The 19,759-nt window shown below is 35.9% G+C and overlaps 2 protein-coding genes across 2 annotated transcripts; both read right to left on the minus strand.

The window, feature by feature from the left end:
* Nucleotides 1–1,683: 1,683 nt before the first annotated feature.
* On the minus strand, nucleotides 1,684–4,937 carry LOC120243871 (fatty acid-binding protein 9-like). The gene is made up of 4 exons (XM_039250110.1): nucleotides 4,865–4,937; nucleotides 2,451–2,623; nucleotides 1,896–1,997; nucleotides 1,684–1,734 (listed from the first exon to the last, which is right to left on the minus strand). Exons 1-4 carry the CDS (start codon nucleotides 4,935–4,937, stop codon nucleotides 1,684–1,686), a joined length of 399 nt encoding a protein of 132 aa, XP_039106041.1.
* A 9,297-nt stretch (nucleotides 4,938–14,234) lies between these two features.
* On the minus strand, nucleotides 14,235–19,064 carry FABP4 (fatty acid binding protein 4). Its single transcript, XM_039250105.1, has 4 exons — nucleotides 18,941–19,064; nucleotides 16,340–16,512; nucleotides 14,884–14,985; nucleotides 14,235–14,432 (listed from the first exon to the last, which is right to left on the minus strand). Exons 1-4 carry the CDS (start codon nucleotides 19,011–19,013, stop codon nucleotides 14,382–14,384), a joined length of 399 nt encoding a protein of 132 aa, XP_039106036.1. The 5' UTR covers nucleotides 19,014–19,064; the 3' UTR covers nucleotides 14,235–14,381.
* Between the last annotated feature and the right edge of the window lie 695 nt (nucleotides 19,065–19,759).

Genomic DNA, 19,759 nt, shown 5'->3' on the forward strand with positions numbered 1-19,759 from the left:
ATGTTGCTGTTTTCCAGCACCTAATTTGTTTGAACAGTTGTCAGGATAAGAATCTGTTGAGTCAATGATTTCCTCAGGAGTAGTAGTTTTATTCTACATATGAAAGACACAACATCAGGCTTTTGTTTCATTTACGTTCTTTGTAGTTTGAGCTGTGGCATAAAGAGAAGAGAAACAAGTCTTGAAAATTCAGACCTGTAATATTCTTTTCTTAATTATGCCTCCGTAAATCCAAAGATTTAAATGAGTAAGTGCCTAGTGGTTTTTAGAGTAGCATCTTCTTCCTAATGGTTGTGCTCTGAGGTGTTGCTAAAGTGGCTGTCATTTGCATCCCGCTTGCAGAGACTATCTTCTGATTAAAGAAGGATTGGCCCATGTCCCTCTTTGTGCAAGGACACATTGGGGGTTGAGAGTCCCTTTGACCTCTGGGGAGAACGTATTGTTGCATTTAGTACACACTTGAGTCCTTTAGGAAGGATAGGCATGAGTCGTGTGTGCTGTCATTGCCCACATCCAGCAGCTGTGTGGCCACCACCACGCCCATCACTTCAGGCGCACAGCTGTATGCTCAGAGGCCTTTAGGGTTTAATAGGACAATCCTAGATCCTTTCCTTGGCCTAGTTACTGTCCTTGCTTCGGTTCTTGCCTCAGCTCCATACTTAGTCCTTTTATATATTATCTTTCAATTTCATCCTTACAAGGCAGCCATACCCCCCAGTTTGCCTAGGGCAGTCCCTATTTTTGCCCGTTGTCCAGGTGTAATTATTGATACAGCCACTTTCCGCTTTAGACAACAGATTTTATGGACATTCTACTTTAGCCCATATTAAACATAACTCTCAAGACTTATTTTTGACTGACTACTATCAGTTTTGAATTTAAGGTACAACATGGTATTTATATAATTCTTCCTCTTTGTTCTAAACCCTGAGGGTACTTCCTAGTAATAGTACTTAGTGAAGTTATTAAGAGACTTTGTGTAGTTCTAGATATTAAATTTTACAAGGCATTTAGAAATTCAGGACTGGCATTTAATATAATGTCATTCTGCAAAGACTAAGTTGTAAACAGTGGTGACAGATGTACTGGCCTGATTATTAAAAATGCACTTATGGATGAGTATGACAATAATTGTCTTAAATGGTCTATAATAATTCAACCACAGTGCATAATGTCCAGGCTCTGTTTTATGCTTGCTCTGTCTATCTGTCTATCTGTCTATCTAGACAAGGACAGCCTTCTGCAAAAACAAAAAGCCAGTAATGTTGGTTTTCAGCATCTGTGCTGCTCAAAGTAGTTTCTAGTGATTGTATCTGCAGTGTATTATACCCTCTTTGAGGTCACAGGAATTTCAACACAGGACTCTTTGACAAAATGCCTTAAAAATGGAATGAGTCCACTGGAGGGAACCCAAGGACTGCAGACGTCAGGTAGACATAGGGTAGGAGGACTTTGGAGCTCTTATAATCATACAATAAGCAAGTAGCTTCTTACCTCACCAAATAACTAGCTTGTCCCCAACCCTCACTATCACACAGCTCCAAAACTGCACTTAATTTGATGGTTTTATTGAGCAAATTTATGTTGAACAATTTTTTTAAAAATCAATGACCCTGAGGCATATCTTCTTTAAGTCCCAGGTTCTTGTTAGTGAACAAGTTTCTACTGATGTAGACATTTCCTTCATACCTTTTCATAAATCCAAGTGCTGACAGTTTTATTCATGGTATATTCCTAAAAGCAAAGAGGGATCTATTAGAGTTGGTGCATGAAGGTTAAGTTTGCTCTGCCCCTCCTTCCCCAGACTCTCAATTCGAGATGCCAAACAATTGAGTAACTTGAGAGGCATGCCTCAAATTGGAGAATCGGAAAATTTCAATTTAGAGAAAACTCACCACTACCATTTTTCCATCTACAATTTGTCTTTTGATTGTTGTCTCTTTGCCAAGCCATTTTTGGACATGAATCATTGAACCATTGCTTAATGTTATGATGCTCTATAAATGCATAAAAGAATCAGTTAGAAATAGCAATTCACAACATTCTCACCTACAGAAGACTTTTCATCTACTTTTAATTTCTATTTTGACATTCTTATCCCTCAAATTATCTCCTCAGTTCTTGTCATAATTTTTTATCTTCAAACTAGAGAAGTCTCAAGAGAATATTCAGTTAATGCTCTCCTTCCCCAAACAATACCTAAACTATTGGTGAATAATTGTTCTCTTCTATATGCTCTTTTATACAAAGAGATCTGAAAAAAAGTAAAAACCATGTCAAATTTTTTGGTCCTGTTAACCATCAGACTTTAGAGATGTGCCATAGTAATTAACAAAACAAGCCCAAAGTCACTTGATGATTAATCAAATTAGATATGCGTGAACCATGCTCACGCACCTCCTAGTTTTTTCTGGATTGTGGAACACCAGGAAGACTTATTTTTTTCTCACCTTCACTTTTCGATTGTCTGCTGTGATTTCATCAAATTCTTCCCCCAGTTTGAAAGAGATCTCGGTGTTCTTAAGGGAATTTTCTGTTTTGATGTTCACTTCATCCCCATTGGCACTAATACTGATTCTTGGCTTCGCTAACCCCGCCAGGTTCCGGGCTGCTGCGCTCATTCCTGTTAGGCAGAGAGAAACAATATGCCTTCCTAAGACATTTAGGAAGAAGTGCTAACAACCCTATTGGAAAGCAATTTAAAAAGAATACATACTTCCTCCATTCAAGTTTTGGGTAATGTGCTATAAATTCTTCAATGCTCACTGTAATAGCTAGGTTGAGCCAAGCAAGCTCATTGAGAAGGTATGTCTAGTAATTACATTTGACATTTTGAAAGGCTAAATTCACTTTTTGAGGCTATTGTGTCTCATCTAAAATCTTGGAGACTCATGCTTCATCTAAAATGTGTAGCTGCATAGTGGCTTTTAGGGAATCAGAACTCACAATTTACCTTGTGGAGTGTTACAACAGTTGTGCAGGATGAGGGGGTGTTATTCTCTGCATTTTAGAGATGAATACACAGCATCCTAGAGAGGTAGAGAGGCTTATTCCAGGTGATGTGTCTGGTAAGTAGCAGAGCTGAGATTTAAGCAGAGGTTTTCTAATTGTCCAAGAATTTTAGCACACTTAGAAAAAAAAAGTAAAACAAGAAATACAATTTTCAAAGTACCTAAACTCCTGTAAAAGATTATGACTTAGAAAGCCCATGCCCCTCTTTTATTTGCAGATTGCATTCATATCTGGCCAAGAAGAGAGGAAGTAGACAAATGATATTGACTTATAGTCTGGTCCTGTTGTTCAGGTTGAGGCTTGTCCACTGTCAAACTTGATTCCTGTAACAGGTGGGCAGAAGAGCTGCATCTTCTCTCTCTGTACTAATAGCAAACTCGATTTCACATTCAGACTGTGGAACTGACTAGACACAACTGACTATGGAGAAGCAGTGTTAGCTGTGGATGACAAATGAGAGAAGAGAGAGGTAGTTCCAACCTGGGCTTTGCCACTTGTGAGCTCAGCATGCTATTTCCTTTCTCTAAGCTTCAGCTTTCTCAATAGCAAAATGTGGATAACTATAGTGCTTGCCTCCTAGGTGAGCTAGGAGGTTAAGTGAAAGCACTTAGCATGGCAGTGGCACATAGTAGGTGCTCACCTGTTATTCTGTCTTGTGCTCTGCGTCAGCCCACTCTCAGTCAATCAAGGGCTACTTCTGCCATAAGCCCAAAGTTTCTTAGATGCCCCTAAATTTAAACTCAAAACAGGTGGGTCTATGAATCCATGAAGAAATAGGGAGGTATGTTTCTCATATCTCCCTGAGAAAGTTAATACAAAGTATGAAAAAGGGTCAAATGTTACCTTATGAACACACTAACTTATTACACATTGATCACTTCAACCAGATTGAAAGAAGAAAATAAGGTTAAAGAAATTCTTGGTCTTATATATAGCTTATTACTGCAAGGGAGACTTCTCTTAATTAACTATTAAAAGTTAATTATTAAATAATTACTATTCTTCTAGCATTAGTGAAGAATAGTTTAGTTGCTATACACCTGAGCCATTATAATTGATGTTTATGAACTTGAGTATAGAGCTAAAGAATGGACAGAGTTTATACTTCTGAAATTATCCATTGAAGAGACATTCAGTGAGTAAACATGTTCCATTTCTCCAATAAAAATTTTGAGATTCTTGAAAATAATGTTTTTAAAATATCTCTCATATATATGAAAACTCTAAAAATTAACCAAATAGAAATTTCATTTGTTACTATTGTTCTTTTGAAGTTATAACTTAAAGCGAATCTTGAAACAAATTTAGCTTATAAATTTATAGATATTATTATCTGTAAACTGGAAGCTAAGAAATGCTATTAGATGAAATGATGAAGCTCGAGATAAACTCTATCCAGGGATTAAGATGAAATGTTTTCAAAAGGGATAAATGGACTTAAACATACAGATAATGACAAGGAAATATATGTGAGCCTACTATTCCAAAGTGAGAAAATTATTACCAGTTATTAAAAAAAAAAAAAACCAGGGAGGCTGGGTGTCTCAGTTGGTTAAGTGTCCAACTTCAGCTCAGGTCATGATCTCACAGTTCTTGAGAAGTACAGAGCTTGCTTGGGATTCCCTCTCTCCCTCTCTCTCTGCTCCTGTCCTGGTCACTCTCTCTTTCTCTCTCAAAATAAATATACGTTTTAAAAACTCAAAAGTAGATATGTAAACTTTGTTAATCTTATATGACTATTTCTTAAGATCACAAAAGAGAAGAATTATAGGAAAATTTATTATGAAATGCAAAGCTAACCACAGAACAAAATGTGTTGCCAGTTTCTAAATCTTGTAATAGTATTTCTCACCTAGTTGTTTCATGTATTCCTCAAAGTTTTCACTGGAGATCAGCTTCCAGGTTCCCAAGAAGGGCTCAATCATGATGGGAAGCTTGGTGAGAAGAGGCACTCACAACCAAAAGCCAAAGAAACTTAGGGAATACAGCACAACCCATCATACCTTATTTAAAAGGCATCTTCATCATGTGACTTCTGAAATGACCAATGGGCAGCAGCAAGGCCAAACCCTCTGGACCCCAGCATTACTCATTGTATTCACCTCCAAATTAAGAAACAGAAAATCAACATGTAAAGTTGAGTTTAAGTCAATGATTATAGCTTCTAGGAAAGAGATTTACACCCCTGAGGCACCTGATAAGTATTATTTGTGGAATGGAGACAATTTTCAATAGCCCTTTGAAATTTGAATGCTGAGTCAACTCTTTAGGAATATCCCAACAAATGTCCAATAAACACCTGACTAAGGTCATTTTCCTACCTGACAGTAGAAGCACATTCTTGCTTGGTCCACCTCAGCTACTTTTTGTTTGGACACGTCATGGTGCCAGAGTATACTCTTCATTAAAATAATATCCTCTCCTCCCTTGCTTGCAGGGTTGATGAACTGATATTATTTAATGTAACTGAAGTGTCTTCAGTTGCTTGGAGTGAGGGATAGAGTGTTATTAATATTATCATTGTTGTTCATCAGGAGTAATTGCCCACTGGAAAGAAAAGTAACAATTACCATTGAATGGTGTTTTGTGACTTAGGCCCTAAAAAGGAGGTGGAGCTCACTAATGCTTGGAAAATTCATCTTTTAGGCTTACCAAGTAATCTTGATATTAAAAGATACCACTTGGAAAAAAAAATAAAAGATACCGCTTGAAATTGTGAAGAGAAATTTTAAAGAGAAAAATGGCATTTGTATCTGCACTAAAGACAAAGACATTGGCAGTAGGTTATTTAAATCTCTGTACAATTACTTCTGAAATCATCTTCTGTAACCTAATTAATATGGACTTTGAATTTTGCCTTTACTAAAAAGGCTTAGATTCAGAGGCTTAGATTTATATCACAACTTTGAATTCCAGTTGTTTTGAACAAGGCCAGGAAATTAGGTACCAGAAGGAGAATATTCATACTATTATCTGCTATGTCAAATCTTTCCTCAATTCAAAGAAATATTTATTTAAATTATCTGTTTATGGAAAAACAAATTTTAAAAAAGGTTGACATTTTGGCACCATAATGTTATAACTTAAGTGGCATAAAGAATTTCTTTTGATAGTGACATATAAAGAAGAAATTTACAATGCAGTCTTTTTATAGCTATAACAGTTATTAAAATATTTGGAGGGCAAAACAGGGGAAGCAAAAATGCTAGAATCTCTTTCAGGAAACCAAGACCTGTCCCCGAAATAAGTGCCTTAACAGTTGAAAATGTACTCAGAGATGATGTTCAAATAAAGAACAAGTGATCCGATCTTGCTTTACTGGTTGTAGATGTGTGTTTACATTCTCTGCTTGAAAGATAGTAAGAAAACATGGCTATCGTGTTGGCCAATGAGGTAGTGTAATATTAGTGTCATCATTCTTGTTCCAAGAATTTCCCTGCCACTGATTGATTCAGGAATCAATCCTCTGGTCCATATAGAACTCAGTTGTCCCATGAGACCAAAGGAAAAGTAAAATTGCTGGCTTCCATAAAATTCCTTTACCCTAAGGGAAAGAGCCAGAGAGTCGATTTCTCTTCGTCTTGGCACATTTTGTTTCCTCTGCCTTTGATTTCATGTTTAAGATATCATTGTTAAATCCAATGTCATGAAACTTTTGCCCTATGTTTTTGGTAAGAATTTTATAGTTTTAAGCCTTTACATTTAGGTCATGGGTCATTTGAGTCCATTTTTGCAGATGGTGTTAGGTAAGGGTCCAGATTCATTCTTTTACATGTGATACCCAATTTTTCCAGCACCATTTTTTGAAGACTGTTCTTTACCCATTGAATGGCCTTGGTACATTCATTGAAAATTATTTGACCATATGTGTGAGGGTTTATTTCTGGACCCTCTTCTATTCTATTTGTTTAACTGTCTGTCTCTACTAGTTTTCATTATAATAGCTTTGTAGTAAGTTTTAAAAGTAGGAAGCATGAGTAATCTAATTTTATTCTTCTTTTTCAGAATTGTTTTGGCTTTTTGTGGTCCCTTTAGATTCCACTAGAATTTTAGAATGGGTTTTTCTATTTCTGCGAAAAAAAATGTCATTGGGATTTTGATTGGGAGTCCATTACTTTAGATAACTCTGCATAGTATGGTATCCTAACAATATTAAGTCTTCCAATCTGTGGATATGGGCTATCTTTCCACTTATTTATGCTAATAAAAATTTCTTTTAGAAATGTTTGCAGTTTTCATAGTATGAATCTTTTACCAAAAGTTAATTCCTTTAATTAAGTTAAATTAATTAAGTTAATTTCCAAGTATTTTATTCTTTTTGCTGTTATTGTAAATGGAAATGTTTTCTTAATTTCTCAGGTTGTTCATCATTAGTATATAGAAACACAACTGCTCTTTGTGAATTGCTGATGTATTCTACTGCTTTGCTTAAACTCATTTATTCTAGTAGGTTTTTTCAGGTGAGTGAAATTTTTAGGATTTCCTTCAAATAAGATCACACCATCCTTGAACAGAAATAATTTTACTTCTTTCTTTTGCCTTTCTTTTCTTGACTAATTACTCTGATTATCACTTCCAGTAACATATTAAATACAAATGGCAGAAGCTGACATCTCAATCTTGTTCCTGATTATAGGCGAAAATCTTTCAGGTTTCACTATTAAGTGTAACATCCATTATGGAGTTTTCACACATGTTTTCATTACGTTGAAGTAGTTTCCTACTATTCTTAGTTTGTTGAATGTTTTTACATGAAGGAGTTTTGAATTTTGTCAAATTCTTTCTCTGTATTAATTGAGATGACCATGTGTTTTTTCCCCTTTATTGTGATAATACAGTAGGTTACATTGACCAATTTTTGTATGTTGAGCCACAAGTGCATTACCAGAATAAATTCCAGTTGGTCGTGGTGTATGCTCCTTTTAATATGCTGCTGAATTCTGCTTGCTAGCATTTTGTTGAGGATATTCACATCAAGATTTACATGGGATATTGCTCTGTAATGTTTTTTCAATTACCTCTGTCTGAATTTGATATCAAGGTAATATGGCTGCATAAAATGAATTAGAAAGTCTTCCTTTTTCTTTAATATTTTGGAAGAGTTTGAGAAAGATTGGCATTAGTTCTTCTTTAATTAGTTCTTCTTTAATTTTATCAATGAAACCATGAAGCCCATACCTTTTCTTTATCACATATTTGGTTCCTGGTTACTCCTTACAAGTTATAGTTCAGATTTGCTATTTCTTCATAGTTTAGTCTTAGTAGGAATTTGTTACATCTAGATTATCCTATTTGTTGGTGTACAGCTGCTCAGAGTATTCTCTTGTAATCCCTTCCATTTCTGTAGAATCAGTAGTAATGCCCCAGCTTCATTTCTGATTTTGGTAATTTGAGTCTTCTCTCTTTTTTTTTTAGTCAGTCTAGCAAAGTTTGTCAATTTTGTTAATCTTTTGAAAAACCAACTTTTCATTTTGTTGATTTTCTTTTTCATTTTTCTGTTTCCTATTTCATCTTTTCTGCTCTGATCTTTATTATTTCCTTCTACTAGCTTTGGGTTCAGTTTTTTCTTGTTTTCCAAGTTTCTTAGGTTTTAAAGTTAGATTGCAGATTTGAGACCATCTATTTTTCTTCTTCTTCTCTTTTAATATAAGCATTTTAGCTATAAATTTCCTTTCACTGTGTGCCATAAGTTTTGGTATGGTGGGTTTCAGTTTTCATTCATCACTAAGTGTTTTCTAATTTCTTGTTATTTCTTTTTTGATTCATTGATTGTTGTTTAATTTCCAAAAATTTGTGAGTTTTCCAGTTTTCCTTTTGTTATTGATTTCTTGCTTCATCCCATTATGTTTGAACAAGATATTTTGTATATATATTTTTAAATTTACTGAGACTTAATTTTATTCTTTCTATTCTGGAGAAAGTTCCATATACACTTGAGAAAAATATGTATTATGTGGTTGTTAAGTGAGTGTTCTATATATGTCTATTGTATCCGCTTGGTTTATTGTGTTTTCCAAGTCTGCTATTTCCTTATGTATATTCCATCTGGTTGTTCTATTCTTCATTGAGAGTGAATTTTGAATGATCCAACTATTATTATGGAACTATCTATTTCTGTCTTTAATTCTGTCAAGGTTTCTTGTTGAGATATAAAAAATTCTGTCATTTTTTGCTTTATATGTTTTATGGTCTTTTACTAAGTATGTTTATAGTTATTATATATTCTTGCTGTGTTGAAATTTTTATTTAAATATATAATGAGTCTATTTTGTCTGTTGTTGGTATAGTCATGTCTGCTGTCTTTTGGTTACTATTTACATGGAATATCCTCTGATATCCTTTGACTTTCAACCTATTTGTATCTTTGGATCTAAAGTTGGTCTCTTATAGAGAGCATATGGTTGGACTATGTATTTTTTTTTTAATATTTTTTATTTATTTCTAGGAGAGACAGAGAGAGACAGCATGAGCAGGGGAGGGTCAGAGAGAGAGGGAGTCACAGACTGAAACAGGCTCCAGGCTCTGAGCTGGCAGTCAGCACAGAGCCCAACGCGGGGCTCGAACCCACGAACCGCGAGATCACGACCTAAGCGAAAGTCGGACGCTTAACCGACTAAGCCACCCAGGCGCCCCTAGACTATGTATTTTTATTCTTTCTGCCAATCTCTGTCTTTTGACTGGAGTGTTTAATCAATTTACATTTAAAGTAATTAGCGATAAGAAGGGATTTACTTCTGTCATTTTGCTATTTGTTTTCCATGGGCTTTGTAGCTTTTTTTGTCCCTCTTTCCTCATTTACTATTTTCTTTTTCATTTAGCTGATTTTTTATAATGAAACATTAAGATTCCTTTCTCATTTCCTTTTATATATTTTATATAGCTGCTTTCTTGTTGGTTACCATGGGGATTACATTTAACACCCTAATGTTATAACTAATTCTAATGTGAATTTATGGAAGCTTAACTTCAAAAATATACAGAAATCTGCTTTGTATTTGCCAAATTCTACTATAAATCTAATTAATAAGCAATTAATTACAATTATCTTCCAAGACCTAACTCAAATATATCTTCTTCATTGAAAATCTTTCTGACTACTCCAGGATATGTTGGTCCTGCTTGCCATTAGCTCTCTTTAGTCCATAGAACATACCATATAATTTAGCATATAATGAATATCTTCTCCTATATTGTATCTTTATTCATTCTGTTAAAATTTATTGAGTGATTACCATGTTCAGACACTGTGCTGGATTCTAGGTATACATGTAAGTGACCTGCTCTAGAAGGAATGACAACCTAGTGAATAGGAAAGAGAAATGGGAGTGTGGTAATATCTTGATATAGTAAAAACACATACATTTTTCTGTGGTCATGGGAAGGAAAGTTTTAATCTTTTCTAGATTTGTGGGATAAGGGTATAGGAAAGAGAAAGAAATATCAGGACAATTTTCCCAGGTAATGTGATGGTATTCATGCTATCTCTTTACTACATTAGGGACATGGATATGGGGGTGTCATTCTTTCTGTGTTCCATACCACATCTAGTACAAAGAAGACAGCTCACTTAGTTATCCAAGAATCATTTATTAAGCTCTGACTCTCCTGTTCACTGTGCCAGGATCTGGGCACCCAGCTACAAATTTGACATAATCATTGCCTTTGAGATGCTATGTATATATAAAGAAACCCCCTGTCAGCTATCTAGGAGGCTTACATGTTCCAACTCAAAGACTTTACAATCTATTTTTCTTCTTAGCAGCAATGCACCTGTAAGAACTTTTGCAAGTGCCTTAGAAACCCTTGAGTAAGTCTCATATACAAGTGATAATCCCTTTCTCTCCTTCTGCAAATAAGAGAACAAGTTTGTGAAAAACCATATTTTAGAGGATAATATTAAATTTAAGTAATTTATTTTAAAAATAAAATAATTCATAAATCTTTGTACTTTGTTATTGGTAGTAACATACTTTGACATAACACACAGTGGTTCAAGTCAGAGTAATGACTTGGGTGAAAATCACAACAGACTAGGTCACCTGCTCAAAACTGATGCATAGCTTTCAAAAAATTAAAAAATTTAAGTCAGGGGGCGCTTGGGTGGCTTAGTCGGTTAAACGTCTGACTTTCGCTTAGGTCATGATCTCGTGCTTTATGGGTTCGAGCGCCGCGTCGGGCTCTGTGCTGACTGCCAGCTCAGAGCCTGGAGCCTATTTCAGAGACTGTATCTCCCTCTCTCTCTGACCCTCCCCTGCTCACGCTGTCTCTCTCTCTCTCTCTCCTAGAAATAAATAAAAATATTAAAAAAAAAATTTAAGTCAGTAAAAATTTAAAAGTAAAATTTCAAGTAAAAATTTAAGTCAATAATGCTCTGGTATTTGGAAGAAGTATTTCAAAGCCATAAATTGTAATTCAGTGATAGTAGTGGCAGAAATTGGAGAAAAGAAAGGATATGATGGCCTATCGTGCCATCGGATTCTCACAGTTTCTAAAGACAGAGTGAATGGCTTTTTGAACTTCTTCAAGATATGGATGGACTCTATACCCATGCATCTGTTTTTCTGAGAAGTATCTGCTTGGCCCTTTTTATCTTCCTTTAAGAGTAGAATCTTCTCGGGGCGCCTGGGTGGCTTAGTCGGTTAAGCGTCCGACTTTCGCTTAGGTTATGATCTCGCGGTTCGTGGGTTCGGGCCCCGCGTCGGGCTCTGTGCTGACTGCCAGCTCAGAGCCTGGAGCCTGTTTCAGTCTGTGACTCCCTCTCTGTCTGACCCTCCCCTGCTCACGCTGTCTCTCTCTCTCTCTCCTAGAAATAAATAAAAAACATTTAAAAAAAAAAAAAGAGTAGAATCTTCTCTATGTTTCTGTATATGTGTTGGTAGAAGCAGTGTCAGACAATGGAAAATTATATGACCTTCAAAGAAGGCCCAGGCAGGATAAATTGGAGAACTGATACTCAAAGATATCTCTTGTATTATGACCTTAGTTTTAAGAAAATATAGAAGGTAGAAACCAACTTATCTGGCAAATATACATTGGACTGGATCTTATTACTCTTTGCTTCCATGCCATCTGAAAAATAAGAATTAAACTTGAAAGTATGTTTTGAAAGTAACTAGATCCACAAATACACATACATAGAATGGTCCCTAATCCAACTTTGTAAAAAAATAGCACAGGGAAACCAGTAAGGGATGAGAAATGTTCAGAACAAAGGAAGGGAGAGTTCTAGACAGAAAGAAGTAGAATACACACACACACACACACACACACACACACACACACACACACACACACAAGTAAAGGCCAAACAGAGTATGAAAATTGTTTGGTATGATTGAAGCAAGAAGCATAATGACAACAAGAGCAGTGATAAAAACTAAACAGATGAGAAAAGGCAAGCATAAGACAAAATATACGTTCCACCCTATGGAGATTGGACCTTCTCTGGATGCATGGAAGAGAGGGAGATTTATTTGGAGAACCCTGAAGCAATTAAAGAAAAAAATGTTTGGTGGTATTGGCAATGGGAATAGGAAAAGCAAACATCAAAGAAATTTTAAGTTAATAGAATCAACATGATTTTCAAGAAGTAAAATAGATACTGTGGAGTGAGGAAGAAGGTGTATTCAAGGATGATTTTAAGATTTATGGAATAGGCAATTAGACAAAACATGCTGACATCCACTGAGCTTTGGAAAATGGGATGATAAACAAGTTGCAAGGAGTGGGTGAAAGGGGATGACAATGACAAATTTAGCATAGAACATGTTGAGTTGAGGTGCCTGGGACATCCACTTGACCACCTTCCAGTCTTTCTTTTTTCCAATTCTCCTTTATCATTGGATGATCTCATCACCATACGTGAATTAAGTTACCATGGGATACTGATAGCTTCTAGATCCTATCCCAACCTGGGTTGCTCTCTTGAATTTCAGATACATTTCTATTCCCTATTTTACTTTATAGACTTAAACTCTAAACTTCAGTTTCCTCATCTATGAACAGGAATACTAAAATCTCCTTATAGTATTATTTTGAACATGCAAAGTGCCTGGCACCAAAGTAAGTGCTTAATAAATATTGGTTTATCAAGAATTGTCCTAATCAGTCTGTAGAAGTCTTCTCTTTTTGAGGTCTTCAGTCCTCCAGTGAGCCCAAATTAAGAGTCTGACTCTGTTCTTTCAAAGAAAGTAAATTCTTATGATCAGGAACTTACTTTACCTCTCTGGCCTCTTCATATCTTAGTGTTGTGCATAAAATAAGTACTCAGAAAATAATGGAGTTGTTCTTAAAGGAAACATCACATATATCAATTGTAGCACACTAAAAGACTTTGGCTGGCTATAAAATATTAAGTGTGTAGTTTGGAAATTTTAATCTATGTATGTGGAACTCCAATAATTTCTAGAGCAGCTGCAAAATTTCTACAAAAGGCAGAAGAAACTTCTCACCCTCCTTCCCTCCCTCCCTTTCTCTGTCTCCCCAACACATACACACACACACACACACACACACACACACACACACACACACACTACACTCCTCTATCTGGAAAACCTCATTATCATTTTTGTCTATTCTTGGGGGGGAGGAATTCCATGGAGATTTTATTTGAATAAAAAGTTCCAGAACATATTCAGTATTTTATTTAATAAAAAAGTTCCACTAGTAGGAAAAAGAAAATTTTGGAAACCATCATAAGAACATTTGCATCATTACACATTACAAGGGCTGTCATCTCTTTTATGGAATGAACATTATGGGATTATTTGCACTTAACTCTTGAGATATTCCAGAGATAGCTTGGTTTACCACTAAGTTTTCAGATTAAAAATTATATTCTAGAAATATTGTCTGCAACATGTATTGCTGGTCCTTCTCTCAGTGCTCCAGGATAGGTAGGTATGACATGGCAGGACTTGGCCCAGCTGGCTGTGGGCCACTTGACTACAGACTACCTGAAGTCTTTCTGAGATAGTTCCTTGACTGTACACCTGCTACAGAAAGGCTGAATACTCAGGAACAGCAAGTTTGTCATCTACCTGAGAAAATGGAGAATTCATGTATGTTTTTAACCTTGGATTATTATGAGAATTCATATTACTTATACCAGAAGTAAAGCAAAAATACAATTTTCTCTTTCCTTCATTGAATTATGAGTAAAAAACCATCCCGCACAATGAATAAATCATTACATCATCTTCTAAATCTAAGAAGTTTTATTTAACGAACACATCCACATTGAATAAAATCAGTTTGGGGGGAAATTAGTTGCTTGCAAATTAGAGGAAAATAACAATATATGTGTGGACAATATATCCAACAGAATGTCACAGAGTTCGATGCAAACCAGCTCAATGTTCCTTGGTTTATGCTCTCTCGTAAATTCTGGTAGAGGTGACACCTTTCATGATACATTCCTAGACACAAAAAACATTCTTGGTCAATCACGGGACTAAACTATGAGCTTATTTATTTTTCCTTTAATGTTGGAAAGGACACAGTATTCATTTGAAAATATTTGTTCTGGGCTCCTATATATACCTGATAATGTAATAAGTTAGGGAGATATAAAGACCGAGAAAACACAAGTCTTCCTTTCAAGGAACTTTACAGTCTATATAGGGAGTGATAAATATAACCAGAAATGCATAGTACAATATGTGGGTGCTGAGAGCAGTCAGAGAATGCTTTTTGGGGGACAGTATGCCACGACTGAACTTAAAAGCTGAAGAAAAGTTGCCAGAATGAAACCATAATCCCAATGGAATCACCTTTTTTGTTCTATGTAAGCCAGCATGAGTAGGTAGAATAGTGAGTATAAGATGACCAAGTGTAGAGCTTAGAATTAAGCAACCGGAGGATACTCACCACCACCAGTTTATCATCCACGCGTTTCCTCTTTATGGTGGTTGATTTTCCATCCCACTTTTGCACCTGTACCAGGGCACCTCCCTCTAAGGTTATGATGCTCTGTGAGCATAATAAAAAATGATTACCATTCATATAAGGCAGAGGAAAATAAAATAAAGAATACATCATCTTTCAATGAAGGAATATTTTGAGGTCATTAGTAATTCTAAATTGTAAGAATATATTAAAACAAAAAATGAGTGGGGCGCCTGGGTGGCTTAGTCGGTTAAGCGACCCACTTTTGCTTAGGTCATGATCTCGGGGTTCGTGGGTTCGGGCCCCACGTCGGGCTCTGTGCTGACTGCCAGCTCGGAGCCTGGAGCCTGTTTCAGACTGTGACTCCCTCTCTCTCTGACCCTCCCCTGCTCACGCTCTCTCTCTCCTAGAAATAAAAAATAAAAAATAAAAAATAAATAAAACAAAAAATGAGTGTTAAAAACAACAGCATAGAGTGAAATAAGTCAGGCAGAGAAAGACAGATTCCATATGTTTTCACTCATATGTGGAAGAGGAGGAACATAACAGAGGACCATAAGAGAGGAGAAGGGGAGAAAAAATTGTTAAGGAGAGGGAAGGAGGCAAACCATAAGAGACTCTTAAATACTGAGAACAAACTGAGGGTTGATGGGGAATAGGAGAGAGAGGAAAATGGGTGATGGGCATGGAGGAGGGCACCTGTTGGGACGAGCACTGGGTGTTATATGGAAACCAACTGGACAATAAATTATATTTTAAAAAATAAATCAAAATTAAAACAATAGCATACAAATATTACATTATGGTCAGAATATTATACAAACACATATTTGAAATAATACTTTGAATAAATACAGGTAATAAATTTATGTTGAGATGGTAGTTATAGGTGATCTTTTCCTTTTTTTCTTCCATCCTTTCATAAACATTCTCTGACACATTATTTTATTTCACTTCAAATATTCTATATATTATATGGCAAATAAATTATGTCAATCACTTTTTAAAGAATAAGTACAACTTTATAGAAGGAAAAGATTGACCAACTATATATCAAAGACATACAACTACATACCCAAAGACAACATGGCTTAGGTCTAAGATGTCAGGGATCCTAGACCTGTGACAAAATAGTTTCCCTCCTTTTACACAAAAAGACTTCTTCTTGGCAGCAGTCTTTTATTTATTTTTTTAAATTTATTTTTGAGAGAGAGCAAGAGTGGGGGGGGGGCAGAGAGAAAGGGAGACACAGAATCTGAAGCAGGCTCCAGGCTCTGAGCTGTCAGCACAAAGCCCTGTGTGGGTCTCGAACTCACGAACCATGAGATCATGACTTGAGCTGAAGCTGGATGCTTAACCAATTGAGCCACCCAGGAGCCCTGGCAGCAGTTTTTTAGAAACCAGGCTTTTTATTCTGCTCCGATTCCTTCTTTCTCACCTTGACTTTTCTGTCATCTGCAGTAACTTCATCAAATTCTTCTCCCAGTCTGAAGGAAATCTCAGTATTTTTAAAGGTGCTCTCTGATTTAATGGTGATCACATCCCCATTCACACTGATGATCATGTTGGGTTTGGCCATGCCAGCCACTTTCCTGGTGGCAAAGCCCACTCCTACAGGTTGGAAAAGACCAAAAAAAAATGTCAAATTTACAATTTTCTTTCACATCTTTAACTAAGTTAGAGCTGTACTGTGTGTATGTGTGTGTGTGCGTGTGTGTGTGTGTGTGTGTGTGTGTGTATGGGTGTGTGGGGGTAGATGTTCATAAAAGAAAAAAAAACTAGTGAGTTTCTTAAAAGCCTCATTTAAATAGCTTGCTGCAGATAAGTAAAGCAGACTAATACTTAAAGGAAGACATGTCATGACTAAGTGTAGGTCTATTTAAATTTCTTCTTCTGGGTTTCAGATACAACTCTACAGGAGACATACTGTTAATTTTCAAAAAGATTAAGTCTTCTGAAATATGTATTGGAAAGTCAAAGTGAGAAAGAAGGAATTGGAGCAGAATGAAAAGACTAGACTAGAGGGTCTAGTGAATTTTGAAAACTTCAAAATTTAAGAAACCACTATTTTAATAAGTTTAGAAATCAATACTTTGATTCTCAATCACCTCACATACAAACCCCTCTTTTAAAAAAGGAACTTCTTGGGGTGCCAGGGTAGCTCAGTGGGTTAAGCATCCAGCTTCAACTCAGGTCATTATCTCGCTGTCCATGAGTTCAAGCCCGTGTCGGGCTCTGTGCTGACAGCTCAGAGCCTGGAACCTGCTTCTGATTCTGGGTCTCCCTCTCTCTCTGCCTCTCCCCACTCATGCTCTCTTTTTCTCTCTCAAAAATGAATAAATGTTAAAAACAAATTTTTTAATAAAAAATAAAAAAGGAACTTCTTTTCTTGTGTAAGGTAAGGGATGAACAATTTACAACTTAATGTAGACAGCGGGAACTTGCTATCACTGCATATGTTGTACAGAATTTATGACAGTCATAGGTGTGTTGAATTTTTTAACAAATGTACATAAACCTATGCTTCTTCTTTGACTAAAGGCTACTTGTACATGCCAAAGGTTAGAAATAGGGGGTAGGAGGGAGAGAAATATTGTATAAAACAAGTGACACTGAGGCTCTTAAGTAGTGCCCTGTCTGAAAAGTGGCCACAGGTGGAAAGATATTGCTTCATTAAGTCCTGGCCCTGTGACAAAATATACCTTTAAATACATGGAGTGAGTCAGTATAATGAAAGGATGCAACATCAAGTATAATTCCAGAACAGCTGACCTTGGGAAAAATCACATTCTTCACTTGCTTTATTCAGTCCCTCTTTGACTGATGAAAGTAATACCTGCTTGCTGATCATCAGAGCAATTAATGTCAAGAGTTACTTTATTGTCTTTCATTATCATCAGTACTTTATAATTCTAAAACACAGTGGTATAAGAATTTAAACATAAGTATAAAAAGTGCAAAATGTTCCTAAAAATCAATATCAAAATAGCCTCAAATCCTGACATTTCTGTATCAGCACATACTAATTAGTTTATTGAATCACAACCAGTTGACATTCTAGAAAGTTAGATTTCACTTATACTAAAGTCCCTAATTTTCCTCCTATCTATAAACAAGGAAAATAGTAGTAGTTAGAGACAAGCAAAAAACATACCACATGATTTAGGGGAAAGGTAAAGTTTTAAGGTACAGAGATTAAATCCTAACCCTTGTAAAAACCCTCCTCAAATTGCTATAGCTGGATACGACTTTATCATGCACAGGGGTGTGAAGACAGGGGCTTTCAAGGTAGAAGCTGTCTGAGTAAGAGCCTCCATACTGCACTGCTTCACCACCGTAATCATCTAGGGAATATTCACACAACACACTGGCAACATTAGTAGAATCTCCAAGCCTGAAAGCCTCCATTATCAAGGAGGGGGTAGGTTATAGATACAACATTGTCCTTTTGACTTACTTGACGATCCTATGGTGTCCCATGTAATTCCTAATCAACGAAATATTTAACCCCTTAAAGGAACATATTTCCTGAAATTAAGATTTTGGTTCTCATAAAAACAAAGACACATTTAAACAAATTGACAGTGAGAAAATAAAATAATTAGTTAACATATGTTTGCTTAAAAATTACATTAAATAGAGTACTATAGTGCTTTCAGTTTCAAATAGAAATTATTGAATACTAGGAAATAAATATAGTCTTATTTATTTTATATGCAAGAGAAAATGACAGAAAAACAGGCAAGGAGCCAAGTAAAGCAAAGATAACCCAGTTTAGCAGTCAACTAAAATCTTGTTATTTCTATAGACTAAAAATTCCAGTTAGACCCTTTGTCATATTGGTTCACCTTTAAGAAGCATTCGCTGTGACTTTGATCTAGAAGATTTCTACAAACAAATGGTTTTCACTTGCTTAGCCTCTATATAGAAAGAAGCATTCCCTATCTGATCAAAATTCTCAGGGTGAAAACCAGCCAGAAACCCCTCCTTCCCAGAGAAAAAGTTATAAATCCCATCATCCCACAACGTATTTTCTTACCCACTTCTTTCATGTAATCATCAAAGTTTTCACTGGAGCTAAGTTTCCAGGTACCCACAAATGCATCACACATTTTTATGAGCTTTCTAAAGTTATCTTCAAGATGAGGAAAAAAGCTGCAGCTGTCAGGAAGGTGCTATGTTCTCCTTGAGTCCAGATAAATTCCTTTTAAAGATGCCCAGATCATGTGATCTGAGGAATAACCAATTGGGGATTGATACCAGATCATTTCCTTTATTACCAGCCTCTGCCTTTTTCCCCTTTGAGTCATGTTTCACATAAAAGTTTCTCAACTCTGGTTCTCCCTGGCAAATGGTCATTTGACTTAGAGTATAAGTTATTTTTAAGCAGTGACAAAATAATTTCAACTTTCCTGTTTTGACAGTTTAATGTTCAGTGCATTGAATTTGCCACTATTATTTCCATACATACTTATCCCGGGGTAGAGCAGGTTAATTATCTTGAGATGAACTTTGACCGCTGTTCTGGAGTTTCTATTAAAATTACAACTATGTGGTTCTTTTGAATTGAGGAACATAAGAATGACCTTACAGATGCTTCGTTAATTGCAAAGGCTCTTTGAGATAGTACTGTCTTGGGAATTACTTGTCAATTAAAATAAAGTAAGTAGTAGCATCTTGAATTACCTCAGATTTCTTGTTTCAAATGTTTTGCATGAATGAAAAATAAATTATCCATCAAGAATCTGTTGGTTTAATTAATAATGATTTAACCTCACTCTTTCCATCCCCTAAATGATAGCAAAGTGTTTATTTCCATAGTATTGGGGCCTTAAAAAATAGGCCTTATTCCAAAATA

The sequence above is a fragment of the Hyaena hyaena genome, unplaced genomic scaffold (genome assembly GCF_003009895.1).
Source record: "Hyaena hyaena isolate Hyena2069 unplaced genomic scaffold, ASM300989v1 scaffold_358, whole genome shotgun sequence".
Taxonomy (NCBI): domain Eukaryota; kingdom Metazoa; phylum Chordata; class Mammalia; order Carnivora; family Hyaenidae; genus Hyaena; species Hyaena hyaena.

Coding starts and splice junctions, on each gene's coding strand:
- LOC120243871 (XM_039250110.1), bottom strand. CDS start 4,937: ATGATTGAGCCCTTCTTGGGAACCTGGAAGCTGATCTCCAGTGAAAAC. Junction 1,998..2,450: donor CAGACAATCGAAAAGTGAAG/GTGAGAAAAAAA, acceptor ATGCATTTATAG/AGCATCATAACATTAAGCAA. Junction 1,735..1,895: donor TAGATGGAAAAATGGTAGTG/GTGAGTTTTCTC, acceptor CTTTGCTTTTAG/GAATATACCATGAATAAAAC.
- FABP4 (XM_039250105.1), bottom strand. CDS start 19,013: ATGTGTGATGCATTTGTGGGTACCTGGAAACTTAGCTCCAGTGAAAAC. Junction 16,513..18,940: donor TGATTACATGAAAGAAGTGG/GTAAGAAAATAC, acceptor TCCAACCTGTAG/GAGTGGGCTTTGCCACCAGG. Junction 14,433..14,883: donor TGGATGATAAACTGGTGGTG/GTGAGTATCCTC, acceptor TTTTGTGTCTAG/GAATGTATCATGAAAGGTGT.